General features: G+C 40.5%; 1 protein-coding gene across 2 annotated transcripts in view; it reads left to right on the top strand.

Moving 5' to 3' along the window:
* Window positions 1-14807, top strand: part of hells (helicase, lymphoid specific) — a 38181-nt gene that overhangs the window by 10703 nt on the left and 12671 nt on the right. For both annotated transcript variants that reach the window (XM_035172618.1, XM_035172617.1), the window contains exons 10-17: window positions 131-313; window positions 565-708; window positions 2482-2678; window positions 5364-5457; window positions 6878-7039; window positions 12181-12323; window positions 12655-12799; window positions 12983-13066. In XM_035172618.1, coding sequence (XP_035028509.1) covers window positions 131-313; window positions 565-708; window positions 2482-2678; window positions 5364-5457; window positions 6878-7039; window positions 12181-12323; window positions 12655-12799; window positions 12983-13066 — 1152 coding nt within the window. The remainder of the gene's footprint in view (window positions 1-130; window positions 314-564; window positions 709-2481; window positions 2679-5363; window positions 5458-6877; window positions 7040-12180; window positions 12324-12654; window positions 12800-12982; window positions 13067-14807) is intronic.

The following is a 14807-nucleotide window of genomic DNA, read 5'->3' as shown; positions in this document are numbered from 1 at the left end:
CCTTTAAGTGCATTTAGTAGATCATTCTTACGGTTGCTAATGGTCCATATAAAACATTGGAACCCTCTGAATGTCTGGTGTTAATCAATGCTAACAAGAGGCCCTTGTTGATCTCTCGCTGTGCTACCAGATGTTGTGGGAGAACGGTATTAATGGGATCCTGGCTGATGAGATGGGACTGGGAAAGACCATCCAGTGCATTGCTCATATCGCCATGATGATAGAAAAAAAAGTGATTGGTCCCTTCTTGGTAGTTGCCCCTCTCTCCACTCTGCCCAACTGGATCAATGAATTCAAGCGTTTCACACCAGAGGTAAGAGGAAATGTTATTTTCGAGGTTTACTTGGTCCCAGAAAATCATCAAACTTACCAGAGAAGATTATGTAATAGTTAAATTTTTTCTGTTCATTTTATTGTTTAATAAACTACAGTAATTTTTCTGATTTAAAAGACATTTACAAATTTAGACCAAGCAGTTACAAGTCTGTCACATCAGTGGCGACTGAGTCTGTTTTATATAACCTGTAATTCAACAGTCTGAGCTGGATTATGCGTTTGTCCCAGGTGTCTGTACTGCTTTACCATGGCCCTCAGCCAGAGAGGGCCAAACTGCTAAAGCAGATCCACAGGCCTCAGGGGCTCGTCAACATGTGTTCTGTCGTCATCACCTCCTTTGAGATCGCCATGATTGACAGAAAATTCCTCCAGGTAGGATGCCTGCCCATTCCAGATGGTTGGTATGAGGATGTTTGTTGGGGCCACTTGTAAAATGTTTATATTGTTTTGGACAGATTAACATTATTATTGCAATTATCAAAACACAACACAGGTTGTTTTTCCCATCACACTTAATAGCACCAACCTCTTCTACTCCCTCAAAAGAAAGAAATCTCCCAACGGTTTCTTGTGAAAGTGTTAGAAACATTCTAGGTGATACAGAAACAGAGCACTGGGCCTTTTGGAAAATGTAAGCTTTTTGCCTGCCTATAACAAAAATTATAAATTATATATAGTATAGTAAATATTATAGTTTTATATATATATATATTAAAAATAATTTCTGTGGCTTTATCTGGGCAGATAAAGGACAATATTGGGCCTTATCCACACTCAGTGAACATCTGTCTCATACTTGGATAGCATTTTTTTTGTTTTCATGACAAGATTCAGGTGGAGCTCCAATAGGGATATTTGGAGACTCCAAATGAACGCATGGTAACCAAATGATAATCTTAGACACTACAGGTGTAACTTTGTTTACATTTTGATATTTCATCAGATGGTGCTATTATACTCACACATTTGCAAATTCCAACGTTCAACTAGTTTTTGGTATTACATAAACCAAAAACCATTTGCATACCTAAACAATCATTATTACCAAAATATATCTAAGTGGAGCAGACTTATTGTGAAAAGTAGAAATAAGAAAACATTTATTACTCTAGAAAACTGTCATAAAAACTGCCTGAATAAATATTCATTAATAAATACAGATGACACACAAAACATCATTTTCTTTCTCTGCTTGGTGGCAGTTGGAGAATACTGTGGAGTCTCCCAGTCATCATCACCATCTTCTTCATTGAGACTGAGAAAAGATCAGTTAGCATATGCTGTGCATAATTTCAAGGCTTTAAACCTCCTCTAAAAGATCCATGACTCGCTGTCTATCAGTGAAATGCAATAAAACAAGCACAGACAATAGTTTTTAGCACACCGTTAAGATAAGTCAGGCTCCTGGCTTCTATACCTGACTGCTGATGACCACAAAACGCTTGGCCAGATGCTAACACTGAACCATATTGAGTGTAATTGTGATAGCATAAGTGGAAATATCATAAAACATCAGAATACAGCCACAATTGTAAAGTGAAAGTTAAAAATGGGCTCATAGTAAAGCACTTACCTTTTCTGAAATAGCCAGCTCCATGCTATCTCATTGCTTAAAACGTGTTCACCTGTTTAAACTTGGTCTTTGTAAATATTGGGTTGTAACAGCAGCTGTTGTCTCCTTCCATCTTTAAGACTTTTTGTCATAGGTTATGTTGCTTGTAAAGCCCTCTTTCAGTGTCACCAAGGGGAGTGCATGGGCACTAGGATAATTTTGCTGTGTAATTTATACACCTTTCTGATCCATGTCAGACTTTAAATAGCCAACCCACATCTATGCAACATCTTTTAGGAAATGAGCACTCTGTCTCTGCTGGACGTGGGTAGTCCTTCTCTTCAGAAGCCCCTCTTTCTATGTCACGTTCACCCCCCATGTTTTGTGTTGCTTTTATGCTAATTTACTACTTCAGAGGCTGAGAAAAAGATTTTATTGAAAGTTAAGTTTATGAAAAAATCTTTAGGTTTTGGGAGGTTGTTTTCAAACAATGCTTACGTTTTAGAATGCCTTTTTAGGGGGTGCCTTTGGTCTCATGGAATAATGTTTAAGTCTTATTTGACTGCCGTCAAGATAATTTTTTCCTGACACAGCGCTTCCACTGGAAGTACCTGATAGTGGACGAAGGTCACCGGATCAAAAACCTCAACTGTAGGCTGGTGCGGGAGCTGAAGATGCTGCCCACAGACAATAAGCTGCTACTGACTGGCACGCCGCTGCAGAACAACCTGGCAGAGCTTTGGTCCCTCCTGAACTTCCTCTTGCCAGAGGTCTTTGATGACCTTAAGAGGTGATTTCTGTAGATACTAAATTAATTTACACTGATTAGCAGCTGCAATCAGCAGACAGCAGTGTTCTGTTTTCCAGACTCATATTGGGTCACCTTTACCTTTGACCACTGCAATCAGGTCAATTAATCTTTCATTCCAAGTGACAACAGGTCCAAATTTGAAGAGATTACACAAATAAAGGACGTTTGATGAATTTTTTCGTACTCGGCGAACAAATTTAGAACTTCTTCAGACCATGCGTGCGCATCAAATGATGAAGGCCTGGCTGTCCTAGAAAATGTAAACACACAACCTTTTAACTAAATGCATAGTATATTAAAACATTTATTTAAAAAGAAATAGTAGATAGACAGCAATAATTTAATTTACTAATGCATTGACCAAATGTATAAAAAAACTATGAAATTTCACCCTCATCTCTATAAATACCTGCTGAATTCATATTATTGTTTCTGTATAACCGGGGCTTCGCTTCTTCTACGGGAGGAACTCTTCTGTCTGCAGGAGTGTGAATGTGTGCGTGTGTTCGTCTTTGTCCCTCTTCAAACACGAACTTATAATCACATGTATTTAGTTATTAATCGTTGATGTCGGATCATGACTCCGGAACATCCTGGTCACTTTAACCCCGATGTCCTGCCTGTGCGAGTCACGTTGCGTCTCGTGTTGTGTAGCAGGTTTAAACATGTGTCTCATAAACTCTAAAGCGAATCAAGAAAATGCAAAGTAAATATCAGTACTGCATGTGTCCTAATAACTAGTGATCAGTGATGGTGTTTATTGTTGAAGTGTAAAGTGAGGGCAGGTCAGATGAGTGAGGAGGAAACAGACTCCGACAGAGACACAGGACGACCGGACCTTTAAAGTGCGTCTGATACTGAAGCAGTGGTGTTATAATTATGCAGCGGAGTCTGTGTCGCAATGCACCTAAGAGACATGTCCACAGCTCTAGTGCTCAGCTCTGTGCAGGATTCAGCACCTCAGTTATTACAGCCCAGGTTTAATTTTTTTTAAACATCGTCACTCCAGAGGAGATGCTACAGAAAAGTATGTAGTTTGTGTCTTCCACCTCCGACGCCTTCAATTTCTGCTGTTGTCAGATTCACCTTTTGTGGCCGTCTCTTATAACTTCAACTGTTCAACACACTGCTCTCTTCATGACAAACGGATGTCCTTATATGGAGAAATAGAGGTGTGGCAGTATGCTAATTTCAGAGAGCAGACATGCGCCTGTCAATTTAGAATGATTCTGATTCACAAACATGCATGTTGGTGAGAACAAAATCGGCTGGTGCGCATGTGTTATGAATCCGGCAGCGATTTTGCGCATGCACTTATTTTCTGTGGAGAGTAAGAACATTTTTGTACACAGGTCCAATGTCTCCACTGTGGAGAACACTCTCACGCTAGGGACAGAGGTTTATAAAAGGCCGGTATGACTTGCTGGCTGATATGCGAACGAGAGGGAACTTCGTAACGGGGCTCTATTACTTTCAGTGTGTGTTTAAACCCTGCGTTCTCAACAACAGAGAATGGTCGCATATCCGCTGCTATAAAAAAAACACATAGTTGCTATGACACAGTCTGAATTATTTGAAAGTCGCAGCTTAAATGCCTCAGGGAGCTGGGTTTGCACAGAACTCGTTTTTTTCCTTTTCCCACTAATGTTAATGGGACATCGCTCAAGTGATGTCGTTTCAAATTAGTCTGCATGTTTGATGTGTTACCATCTACAATTCCGATAGCAGTGGCTCAATGGCAGTGGCTTTTGTATGATCCACTTGTCTTTGTCCGTCATTATAGTCGACTTTTCCCACACAGGAGAGTTAAATGACCAGGGAGGGTTTTCAAACTCCTGTTCGTCAGCGGTCTCTATGACCACGAGCCTACAGCACATCAGGTCCTTCACTTAAGTTGTCCCTCAGAATTTGAGACCCGTATGCACACAAATAAATACCGCACGTGATCTCGCTGCATTCGTTCGTTCCATGTGTGTAAAGAACCGAAACCGTACCGGAAATGTCGGTTCGGATACATGTACCATTACACCCCTCCCATAGAAAAATTACATGTTGGCCAGTTCATTAAAATATACAGCCACACGGAGTGATCACTGAAAAATAAAATACAAAACCTAAAATGAGTGAAACCACTTTCAAAATAGATTTGATGTGAGGGTTTAAGAATATAGCCTGCTGAATCAATGACCCCTTGTTGTAAGAGGCATACTGTAGTTCACTGGTCTTACGGACAACACTTGTCAGGTTACCACTCAAGTGACTTTATACTTTTGGTGAGATTTATAGAATTCTGCTCTAAGGTGCTGACTTACTCAGCTAGCTGTTAAACAGACAGTTGACACGTTGGAGGAAAAATTTGTGATGAAATGACATCCATAGAACACCACGTTTGATTTGATTTAATGTTAAAATTATACATCATACTCTATGGCCTTCAGTAAACCCACTTGAAATTTTGATTTTAGATAGCTATCTTAGACACTCGGGTATATCCTTCTTCTGTAAATCTCCTTAATATCCTATTAATATCTTCTATAAATCTTCTAAATTCTCCGAAACATGACACCAATGCAAAACTAGTAACATTTATGCTTCATTTGTGTTGCTAGTTATTTAAGTTTAACTCATGACTCATGTTTTCTATTTTTTCTATTTTCTATTCAGCTTTGAATCATGGTTTGACATCAACACTCTTGGGGAGGCTGAGAGTGTAGTGAAAGCTGAACGTGAGCAGAACATTCTGAGCATGTTGCATCAGGTCAGTACTCTAAATGACCTAAATGGTATAATGTATTTCCAATGTGTGTTTAATTTGATGACTCGCTGTCATTAGCTGCTATTTCTTTGGTGAGACTTGTTTTCCCTGCACATTACATAATTTGATATCCAGTGGAAGATGTGTAGACTTTCTGCTGTCCTGATGTCATTGGGGAGCTCGTTCCACCTTTTAGGAGCCAGGACAGCAAACAGTGATTTTGTTCAGTGTTTAGCTCGCAGTGAGGGAGCAACAAGCCGATTGGCAGATGCAGAGCGGAGTGAACGGGCTGGGGTGTAAGGTTTGACCATGTCCTGGATGTAGACTGGACCCGATCCGTACGCAGCACGGTACGCAAGTACCAATGTTTTGAAATGGATGCGGGCAGCCACTGGTAACCAGTGAAGGGAGCGGAGTAATGTGAGTGAATTTAGGTAGGTTAAAGAACAGTGGAGCTGCTGCGTTCTGGATGAGCTGCAGAAGTCGGATGGCACTAGCAGGTAGACCTGCCAGGAGGGAGTTGCAATAGTCTAGGCGTGAGATGACCAGAGCCTGGACTTGAACCTGTACCGCCTTCTGAGTGAGAAGGGGACATAGTCTCCTGATGTTGTGCAGCATGTATCTACAGGAACGTGTTGTTGCAGTAATGTTGGCAGTAAGCGAGAGTCGAGTGTCACACCCAGGTTCCTAGCAGTCTGGGTGGGGGCTAACACGGAGTTGTCAAAAGTAATAGTCAGGTCGTGGGTGGGAGAGCCTTTCCCTGGAAGGAAAAGTATTTCAGTCTTGTCAAGGTTAATTTTCAGGTGGTGTGCGGACATCCACTGACAGACGTCAGTCAGACAGGCAGAGATTCGTGCTGCTACCTGTGTTTCAGATTGGGGAAAAGAGAGGATTAGTTGGGTGTCATCAGCATAGGTGTGGTAGGAAAAGCCATGTGAGTGAATGACAGAGCCGAGAGAGTTGGGATTGCTGTGCTGCTCGGGCCCTAATAAGGAGAGTAGGGTCGAGAGTTTTCCAACTAAAATTGGACCAGCGGTATTTTTAGCTCAATATTAGTGGCTTGACAACCCTTGAGTATTGTGGACATCGTGCATCAATGTAACTATGGTGTGTCTTAAAACTAAAGGTGTGTGTGTGTGTGTGTGTGTGTGTGTGTGTGTGTGTGTGTGTGTGTGTGTGTGTGTGTGTGTGTGTGTGTGTGTGTGTGTGTGTGTGTGTGTGTGTGTGTGTGTGTGTGTGTGTGTGTGTGTGTGTGTGTGTCCGTCCGACCCATGGATTATTTTGTTGTGCAGAAAAGAGATTCAGCACTATTTAGTTTAAAACAAGACATCAGAATCAGAAGACAGCAAAACAATTCATCACAATAAGTAGGAGAAGGTCATGTTTATTAAATAATGCTCATGTCAGTTTTGTGTTGTTTCAGATTCTAACTCCATTTTTGCTAAGGAGGCTGAAATCAGACGTGACTCTGGAGGTTCCTCCTAAGAAGGAGATAATTGTTTATGCTCCTCTGACAGCCAAACAGGAGACTTTTTACACTGCTGTGCTCAACAAGACCATCGCCAAGATTCTGGGCCAGGAAAAGGTAAACGATGTTTTATTCACTGCTGTATTATGGTATGGACTGTAAATTGGTCTCTGGGATAATTTTCCATCAGTCATGCAGTGGAGTCTTCACAGCTACATATACAGTACAATGAAGCTGCTTTAAGCTTGGTACAGATAAATGGTTATCAGTGTTTATGTCGGCTAATAAGTAAAATGGTAAATGGTTTTGTATTTATATAGCGCTTTTCTAGTCTTGATGACCACTCAAAGCTCTTTACAGTCCAGTTTGCCATTCACCAATTCACACACACATTCATACATTGCATCTAGTAGTAGCACTTTTTTGTTCTATGAGGGGGCAATTCGGGGTTCAGCAACTTGCCCAAGGACAGACTTGCACAGTACATATTTTGGTCAAAATCCCTTTTAAAAATTTAATTTTGTCATTGCCCTTTATAACAGACTTTGCAATTGTAATGGGAAACAATGGTGTGGGTCCTTTTTTGATTGTCAGTTTATTCACTATCCAAAACAGTAAAAGCAAATTGATTGATGTTATGGACATTTTTATGGTGTAGGGCTATTTTGTTGATTCAGATGAATGCTTTTTCACTTAGTATGTATGGTCTTATTTTGTGGCTTCTCTAACCCAGGGTGGTTGTATGTAGTCGGAGGAAGATTTTAAAATCCACCACATTTTTGGTGTTATAATACAGAATCCCCCTTTCTCTATCGAAGTATCCATAGGAAGGCGCATAATATCTCTGCAAGAGGGCACTCTGACTTTCTTGGAGAAAGAGAAGGCACAACAGTGGTTTGAAGAGATGAGCCAAGGTTTAGATATATTTGTCCAAATTCACAAGACTAGGAGTATGTGGCCACTCTGAATACAACTGTTGTTAAATATCTGTACCGCTTAACTGCCTAGTCTCTCTGATCCCTACTGTATTGTGAATAAATACTTCTGCTTAAGATGTCAGCCATCTCCTGAAAAAACTTAATTCCTTCACCCTGCAAGAAGGGCTGGGCGATATGGAAAAAAAAATCTTATCACCATAATTTTGTTCATATCAGTCTATCGATATATATCGCGATATAAATCAAATAACCAGAAGATAACTTTTTTGCACATTTGTTGACTACAGTCAAAAGGTGTATATAATGTACATACTCAGCATTTTTTTATTATTTAATTTTTATTCTCTTGTCTACCTCATTCTGACCTGCCTGCTGCTGTAACAAATGAATTTCCCTGGGGTGTCGATCAATAGTTTTATCTTATCTTAACTTAAATCAGCTCCACTGCACTGAGGCACATTAATCCGCAGGTCAACAAGTGACTCTGCTCCTCTGTTTACTAATCACTCACACTTAGGACTGATCTTTATAAAAACCTGCTGAATTCATATTTATGCTCCTGGATAACATAAGTATGGGGTCGGTTCTTCTGCAACAATGAAGTTAAAACATGTTGTAATCTTCACGTAATATTCACCATCTAGTCCTATATTCTAAAAAAGATATTAATCGATATCGAATCATGACTGCAGATCGCTCTGGTCACTTTAACCCTGATGTCCTGACTGTGCGTGTCACGTTATGTCTTGTGTTGTGTAGCAGGATTAAACATGTCTCATAAACTCTAGAGAATCAAACAAACACAAAGTAAACGTCAGTGCTGTAAGTGTCCTAATAACTTGTGATCAGTGATGGTGTTTATTGTTAAAGTGTAAAGTGAGCGCAGGTCAGAGGAGTGAGGAGGAAGCTCCGACAGAGGCTCCGACACAGGACGACTGGACCTTCAAACGAGCGTCTGTCCTGAAGCAGTGGTGTTAGAATTATTCAGTGGTGGAAACCCACTAATACAATGAGCGTAGTGGAAAACATGATTATATTCAGTCAGTGCATCGATGCAGAGTCGTGTAGAGTTTCTCCTACACTCTGTAGGAGGAACCAGCCAGATGATTGGTGTGATCGGCGTGGCGCTATGCTCATTTTCATTGGCTGTTCGTGTTAAAAACATGGATGAGGAAAGGTTATATCACTATAATTATCGATAACGTTTTATCGCCCAGCCCTACCTGCAAGATGTACTGCGCAGAAATGGTGTCAACAGGAGGACTTCAACACAAACTTTATTGCCTGTGGTCAAAGGCATTATGTTTTTTCGTTTTTCGGTTGTACGTTTGTATGTCCCATTCTCGTTAACATGATGTCAAAACAACGCCTTTGGGGATTTTCTTCAAATTAGTTACAAACATTCACTTGGACTCAAGGATGAACTGATTTAAATTTTGGTGGTCAAAGGTCAAGTTCACGGTGACCTCACAAAGCACATTATTCCAAGTGCAAAGTTTGATCAGCTAACTGAGCAAGATAGGGAAAAGTCTCAGTTGATGTTTTCTCCAAAAACACCTGCAGGGATTGTAGGTGGAACAAAAGGATGGATAAATACTTTACCTTTTACTGTGCTAATGAGTTAGATAACAAGTAGTTTGTGACCACGCTAAGGCTCTTTGATGAGGATAAACTGAGACTAGCTCAACAAATAGTAGATGTGAATAGAGGAAGTCCAGAATGGCATTCAAGATACATCAGAGATTGTATTGAAGTATGGAGTGAATTTGTTTCCCTGGGTCTCAAACAAAGTTGTGAGTGTGGGAATTCAGTGAGAAGTGCTTTGACTTTGATATAGAGAAAGTATTAATAAATGTGCCAACTGCTTTTCTACATGTAATTTAGGAGACAAACTAGAGCTGAAGAGATCCTTAAAAAGATACCTGTTCCACATTATGGAACAAGTAGATCTTTGTTTTTTTGTTCATTTGATTCTTTGTTGTTCTGGAGCACACAGTGGCTGCCCAGGACTAAAATCTATTAAAAATGCAAAATTGAGCAGATTTACACAGCTATACATTAGAAGAAAGAAACGGATTCCTCTAAAAAGAGAATAAGCATAACACCAGCTCCTAAAATCATGGTCGGACATGGCTGTTTGTAAACCGTGAACTCCATTTAAAATATGGGCAAGGCCCTAATCCAATTAGGTGCTCAAAGACTATTATACATGGCTTACACAACTATATACTGTTTACAACTACCTTGTGCTTGAGTACAACTACCTTGTACCTTGTGAACAGCGTTCACATATCAGTGGCCTTTGTGTAAAGATGCATTTGATTTGGTGATGGTCAATGGCCTATTAACAAACCAATTTCAACAGTTTAAAGCTTCTGGGCAAGCCTGTAAACCAACTTCTTCTGTCTCAGGTGTTCCTATTGCAGATCCAGTTTCCAAAAAATCTCATGTAACTATGGAAGAACTTTCAGAAATCAAACATTTATTCTTAATTTCAGGTAACAGCCCAATTAATCTGATAGGAGTGAGTTGAATTATGTTATTCAGTGCCTTCAAATGTTTTTTTTTTAAATATATGTATATAAATACACTTCTCAAAGAAACTAAGGGAACACTTTCACACATCAGATCTTGATGAACGAATTATTCAAGTTGAAAATCTTTACTGATGTACATTGTATAATTTGTTGAGAACAAAATTACTTAACAACAGTCAATGGAAACCGATATCATCAACCCTTTGTGGGCTGGAAATAAAAAGTTAGAAATTGAAGTCACAGGCTGATCCAATTTGCATGAATTTCATCACTGCAACTCATAACGTGTCTCAGTAGTGTGTATGGCATCAGTGTGTCTGTATGCACTCCCGATATTGTCCGGGTATGCTCCTGATGAGTCGGTGGATGGTGTCCCGGGGATCTCCTCACAGACCTGGATCAGGGCATCAGTGAGCTCCTGGACAGTTTGTGGCGGTACTCCAAGGAAATGCCTCCCCGGACCATCACTGACCCCAGGTCAAACCTATCATGCTGGACGTTCACCATGGTGTCTCCAGACTTTTTCACGCCTGTCACATGTGCTCAGTGGGAACCTTCTCTCAACTGTGAAGGGAACAGTGGCGACCTGTCAATTCTGGTGTTCTCTTGCGAATGCTAGTCGAGCTGCACGGTGCTGGGCTGTGAGCACTGGTCCCACTAGAGGGCGTCAGTCTGTTTCTGACTATTTGGTCAGAAACATGCACACCAGCAGCCTGCTGGAGGTCATTTTGTAGGGCTCTGGCACCTACTAATCTAACAAGTACAGCGATTACAGAACAGCAGAGATCAGATAGGTTATAGCGAAGTCGGCACGGTCGTGTTGGGAGTTAGGAAAAAGGCTAAGGCTAACGGGCATCGGCAGGTGAGCTTTTTAATGTGAGCTCTATCAGTCTCCACTCCAATCACCAGTGAGTGAACAGCACCACCCGCAGGCAGGCAGGGAGGGAGAACAACAGTATAAAACACACACATTCACACAGTATGACTGAGTCACAATCAATCAAATTTTATTTGTATAGCCCATATTCACAAATCACAATTTGTCTCATAGGGCTTTAACAAGCTGTGACATCCATGCCCTTAACCCTCAAGAGTAAGGAAAAACTACAAAAAAATACCTCATAAAAAAACTAATTTCAACAAACTTTTAACATACCTAAATATGAAGCATATTTAGGAGAATATTTAGGTGAAGCTGTGTTTGGTAGGCATGAGTTTACCTGGAGAGGTAGGAGCCATAGGCATGTGTGGGGGGATAGGATGTAAGGGGAACCTGAATGGTGGTGGGGCTGACAGAGTAGATTCTCTGCTGGGGGAGAGAATCACAATATTCATATGTGGCCCAGGACGCATATGCACTAAAGAGATTGAATCTCTAGAGTAGCAGTGCTTGCCTGAGTTGCACTGCTTTACATGGTACATATTTATAATAGGTTAAATTTGATCAAAGATTTGAATATAATTTGAATATTTAAAATGATAAGAAATGAAATTTGAATGGTAATATAGAGAACAATGCAAAACATATTGATAAGATGGTGACCTGGTGTAGTGCAGCTGATTCTCTAACACACTTACAGCTGATACACTTTGGGAATGAGCTTTATATGTTGCATCTCAATGAAATTCCTTCACTGTCCTAAAGGATTTTTGTATTGTAGCAACCACCTTTTCTTGTTCAGTATGGACCCTATTTGATCTCTCTGACATATCAGCCATTTTATGTGCTAAACATAAATGATCTCATTATAGGTAAAATGGTCTGCTGTTGTTGTTTATTTAGACAGAGGCTCCTGTAATGCTGATGTCAAGTGGCAGGCCAAAGCGTCATTGTAGGAAGGTGGAGGACTACAAAGAAACAGATGGAGATACACCGTACAACCTGGAAAAATATCTGGAGAAGGTCAGCAAGGAGCTTAAGCAGAGGTCAGCACTGTCTACATACATCTCAAATGCAGACTAAAATTGTATACAACTGTGATGTTTCGTTCAAGAAGCTATTACTCCACATTTCTTTACCTTTTTATTGATTACACTTGCTTATTTATTTCAATTGATGTCAAACTGTTTGGAATCTCATCTGTTAATATATTTTTCACAGTTATGTGATTTGTTTTGGTGGATACCCAAAACTTGTCATGTTCTGGAGGCATGTACTCTACAGAATCACTCTTTATGACTGCATAAGAGGCTCCACCTGTATCTTTATATCGGTCTAATTATAATCTCCACACACATTTCATCTGGCACTCTACAGCTCCCCTCCAGTGCTGGATGTCCATAGCCCACTGGATGCTCAGATAAACTTGAAGCTGCAAAACATTCTCATGCTACTTAAGAGATGTTGTAACCACCCATACCTGATAGAGTACCCCCTCGACTCCGCCACACAGGAGTTCAAGGTAATGCACAGACATCTGTAACTCTAACTTTTATTCCCCATGTTTGTGATTGGGAGCAGAAATTAACAAATATTTAGATGCAAACGTAGATCAACAGGAAACAGTTTTTCAGTTGTTTATTTCAGTTTATTTAGTTCATTTCTTCTTCCCTGTCTTGCTCACCTCACTGTTGCCGTCATACAGATTGATGAGCAGCTGGTGCAAAGTTCTGGGAAGTTTCTCATCCTGGACAGACTGCTGCCTGCACTGAAGAAAAGGGGACACAAGGTGAGCCAGGACACTAAGAGCCAAATATATAGCTACATGTAACTTAATCAGATTTAAAACTAACAAATATAAAAAGCTGCTCGGTCATGGCCGTACATTTCACTCCTTGTAGGTTAGGTGTTTTAATCACATCAATCATGTGTCTTAATATCCAGTTATTTGTGGGGTTTTAATATGCTGTGACCCATCAGAAAGTAAATCTGAAAGTGATCTTGCTGTCATTGCTAATGCTGATAATGTAAGTCTATCTAGTCTGATGGTGGAAACTATTAATTTACATGTCTGCAAAAGTTTGGACCCCTGAAAAAACTTTATTTTCCTTTTGTTGATTTTTCAAATTAAAAGCATTAAACCCCTGCAGCAAACAGACATTAAACATTGAGCCTTTCTTCAAATGTTAAAGACTGTAAAGCAAAGTCAGTCATTTGACTCTTAACATTCTATCCATGCAAGTAAGTGGTTATTGAAAGCTGCACTCATTAGAATAGCCCGTCGCTAAAACTATAAAAGAACTAGGGATCCGTCACTAGCCTCCTTTAATTGGCGGAGATTTGTTTTAGTTCCCCAAAAGTGCAGACCATTGCCTGAAAAAGTTCAAAGATAACTTGTCCCATAATCTTGTTGGGTCGCTTTGTTCCCCTGTGCGTTACAGGGGAACCAAGACGACAGAAGGCTGGTTGGTGTTGCCTTCAGGTGCTGTCAAAAACCAAAACACTACACAGATTACAACCAAGCTTAAGTCTACCAGTGTACACAGTTTGCCCATTTTAAATTCATTACACCTGTATCATTTACAATAATTGTCAGTGTTGTGCAGGGCTGTAACGATTCTCGAATCAAAACCGAAACCGCTGTCCAGCGACCAGGGTTTTGGTTCGCGAAACACAAAGTTGGAACCGCGATACTGCAGCCTGTTGCGCGTGTGCGAATGTGTCCAATCACACTTCAATCCAATCAAAACCCTGCGAAATCTGAACCAATACAGAAGTGACTAGTATCTTCCGAGCAATGAGTGTGGAGGTCGGAGAGGATCGTCTGTTTACCTTTACAAAAGTGCGCTGTAAAGTCTCCGTGTAGTCGGGAGGAAATCAAGTGACGGAGTCAGGTGGACTGTTTATTTTATCAATGGACAAGCCAAACCTCAATAAGAACTAGAGACCTTGACAGATGCAGGAATTTCCCCGCAACAGGGCGTGGCTTCTGCGGCTGATGTCACACCCAGTTAGGGAGTGCTATGTGAGGGCAGCAGAATACTGACAACCCTACTTGCTGGTTTATTTATTAAGATTTTTTAAGCAATCAAATTTGCTCTGTAGTGTGACAAACTTAGAAAATGTATTTTGAATTGCTTCACACAGTCTTTAATGCAATGTTACTTTTTATCACATCAACTTAAAATATGGGAAGAACAATAATTGTGCCATGTGCAAAGATTGGGCAAATGCAGCTAACTATATCTAACTTCTCACTGCTCCTCGCCTATGGCCTATGTGACACAGTGCACATTAGTATGCCCTCTGATGGCTCAGATGATAGGTTGCTGCTGTTTGTGTTGGTAGGTTAGGGACAGTAGTGTCTCAGGTCCCAGAACTGATCCTGGTTCTGATCTGTTTATAGCACATTTATGCCAGTGTTGGCTCTTATCACCATGAGCTCTCGACATTTTCCTTGTCGTCTACGTGTGTGGTACCACTTTTTCATCTGGAGATAGAAACGTCATCAACACGCCCACTTACTCGCG

Source organism: Hippoglossus stenolepis, chromosome 12 (assembly GCF_022539355.2).
Source record: "Hippoglossus stenolepis isolate QCI-W04-F060 chromosome 12, HSTE1.2, whole genome shotgun sequence".
Classification (NCBI taxonomy): domain Eukaryota; kingdom Metazoa; phylum Chordata; class Actinopteri; order Pleuronectiformes; family Pleuronectidae; genus Hippoglossus; species Hippoglossus stenolepis.
This window is presented reverse-complemented; position numbering and strand designations above follow the sequence as displayed.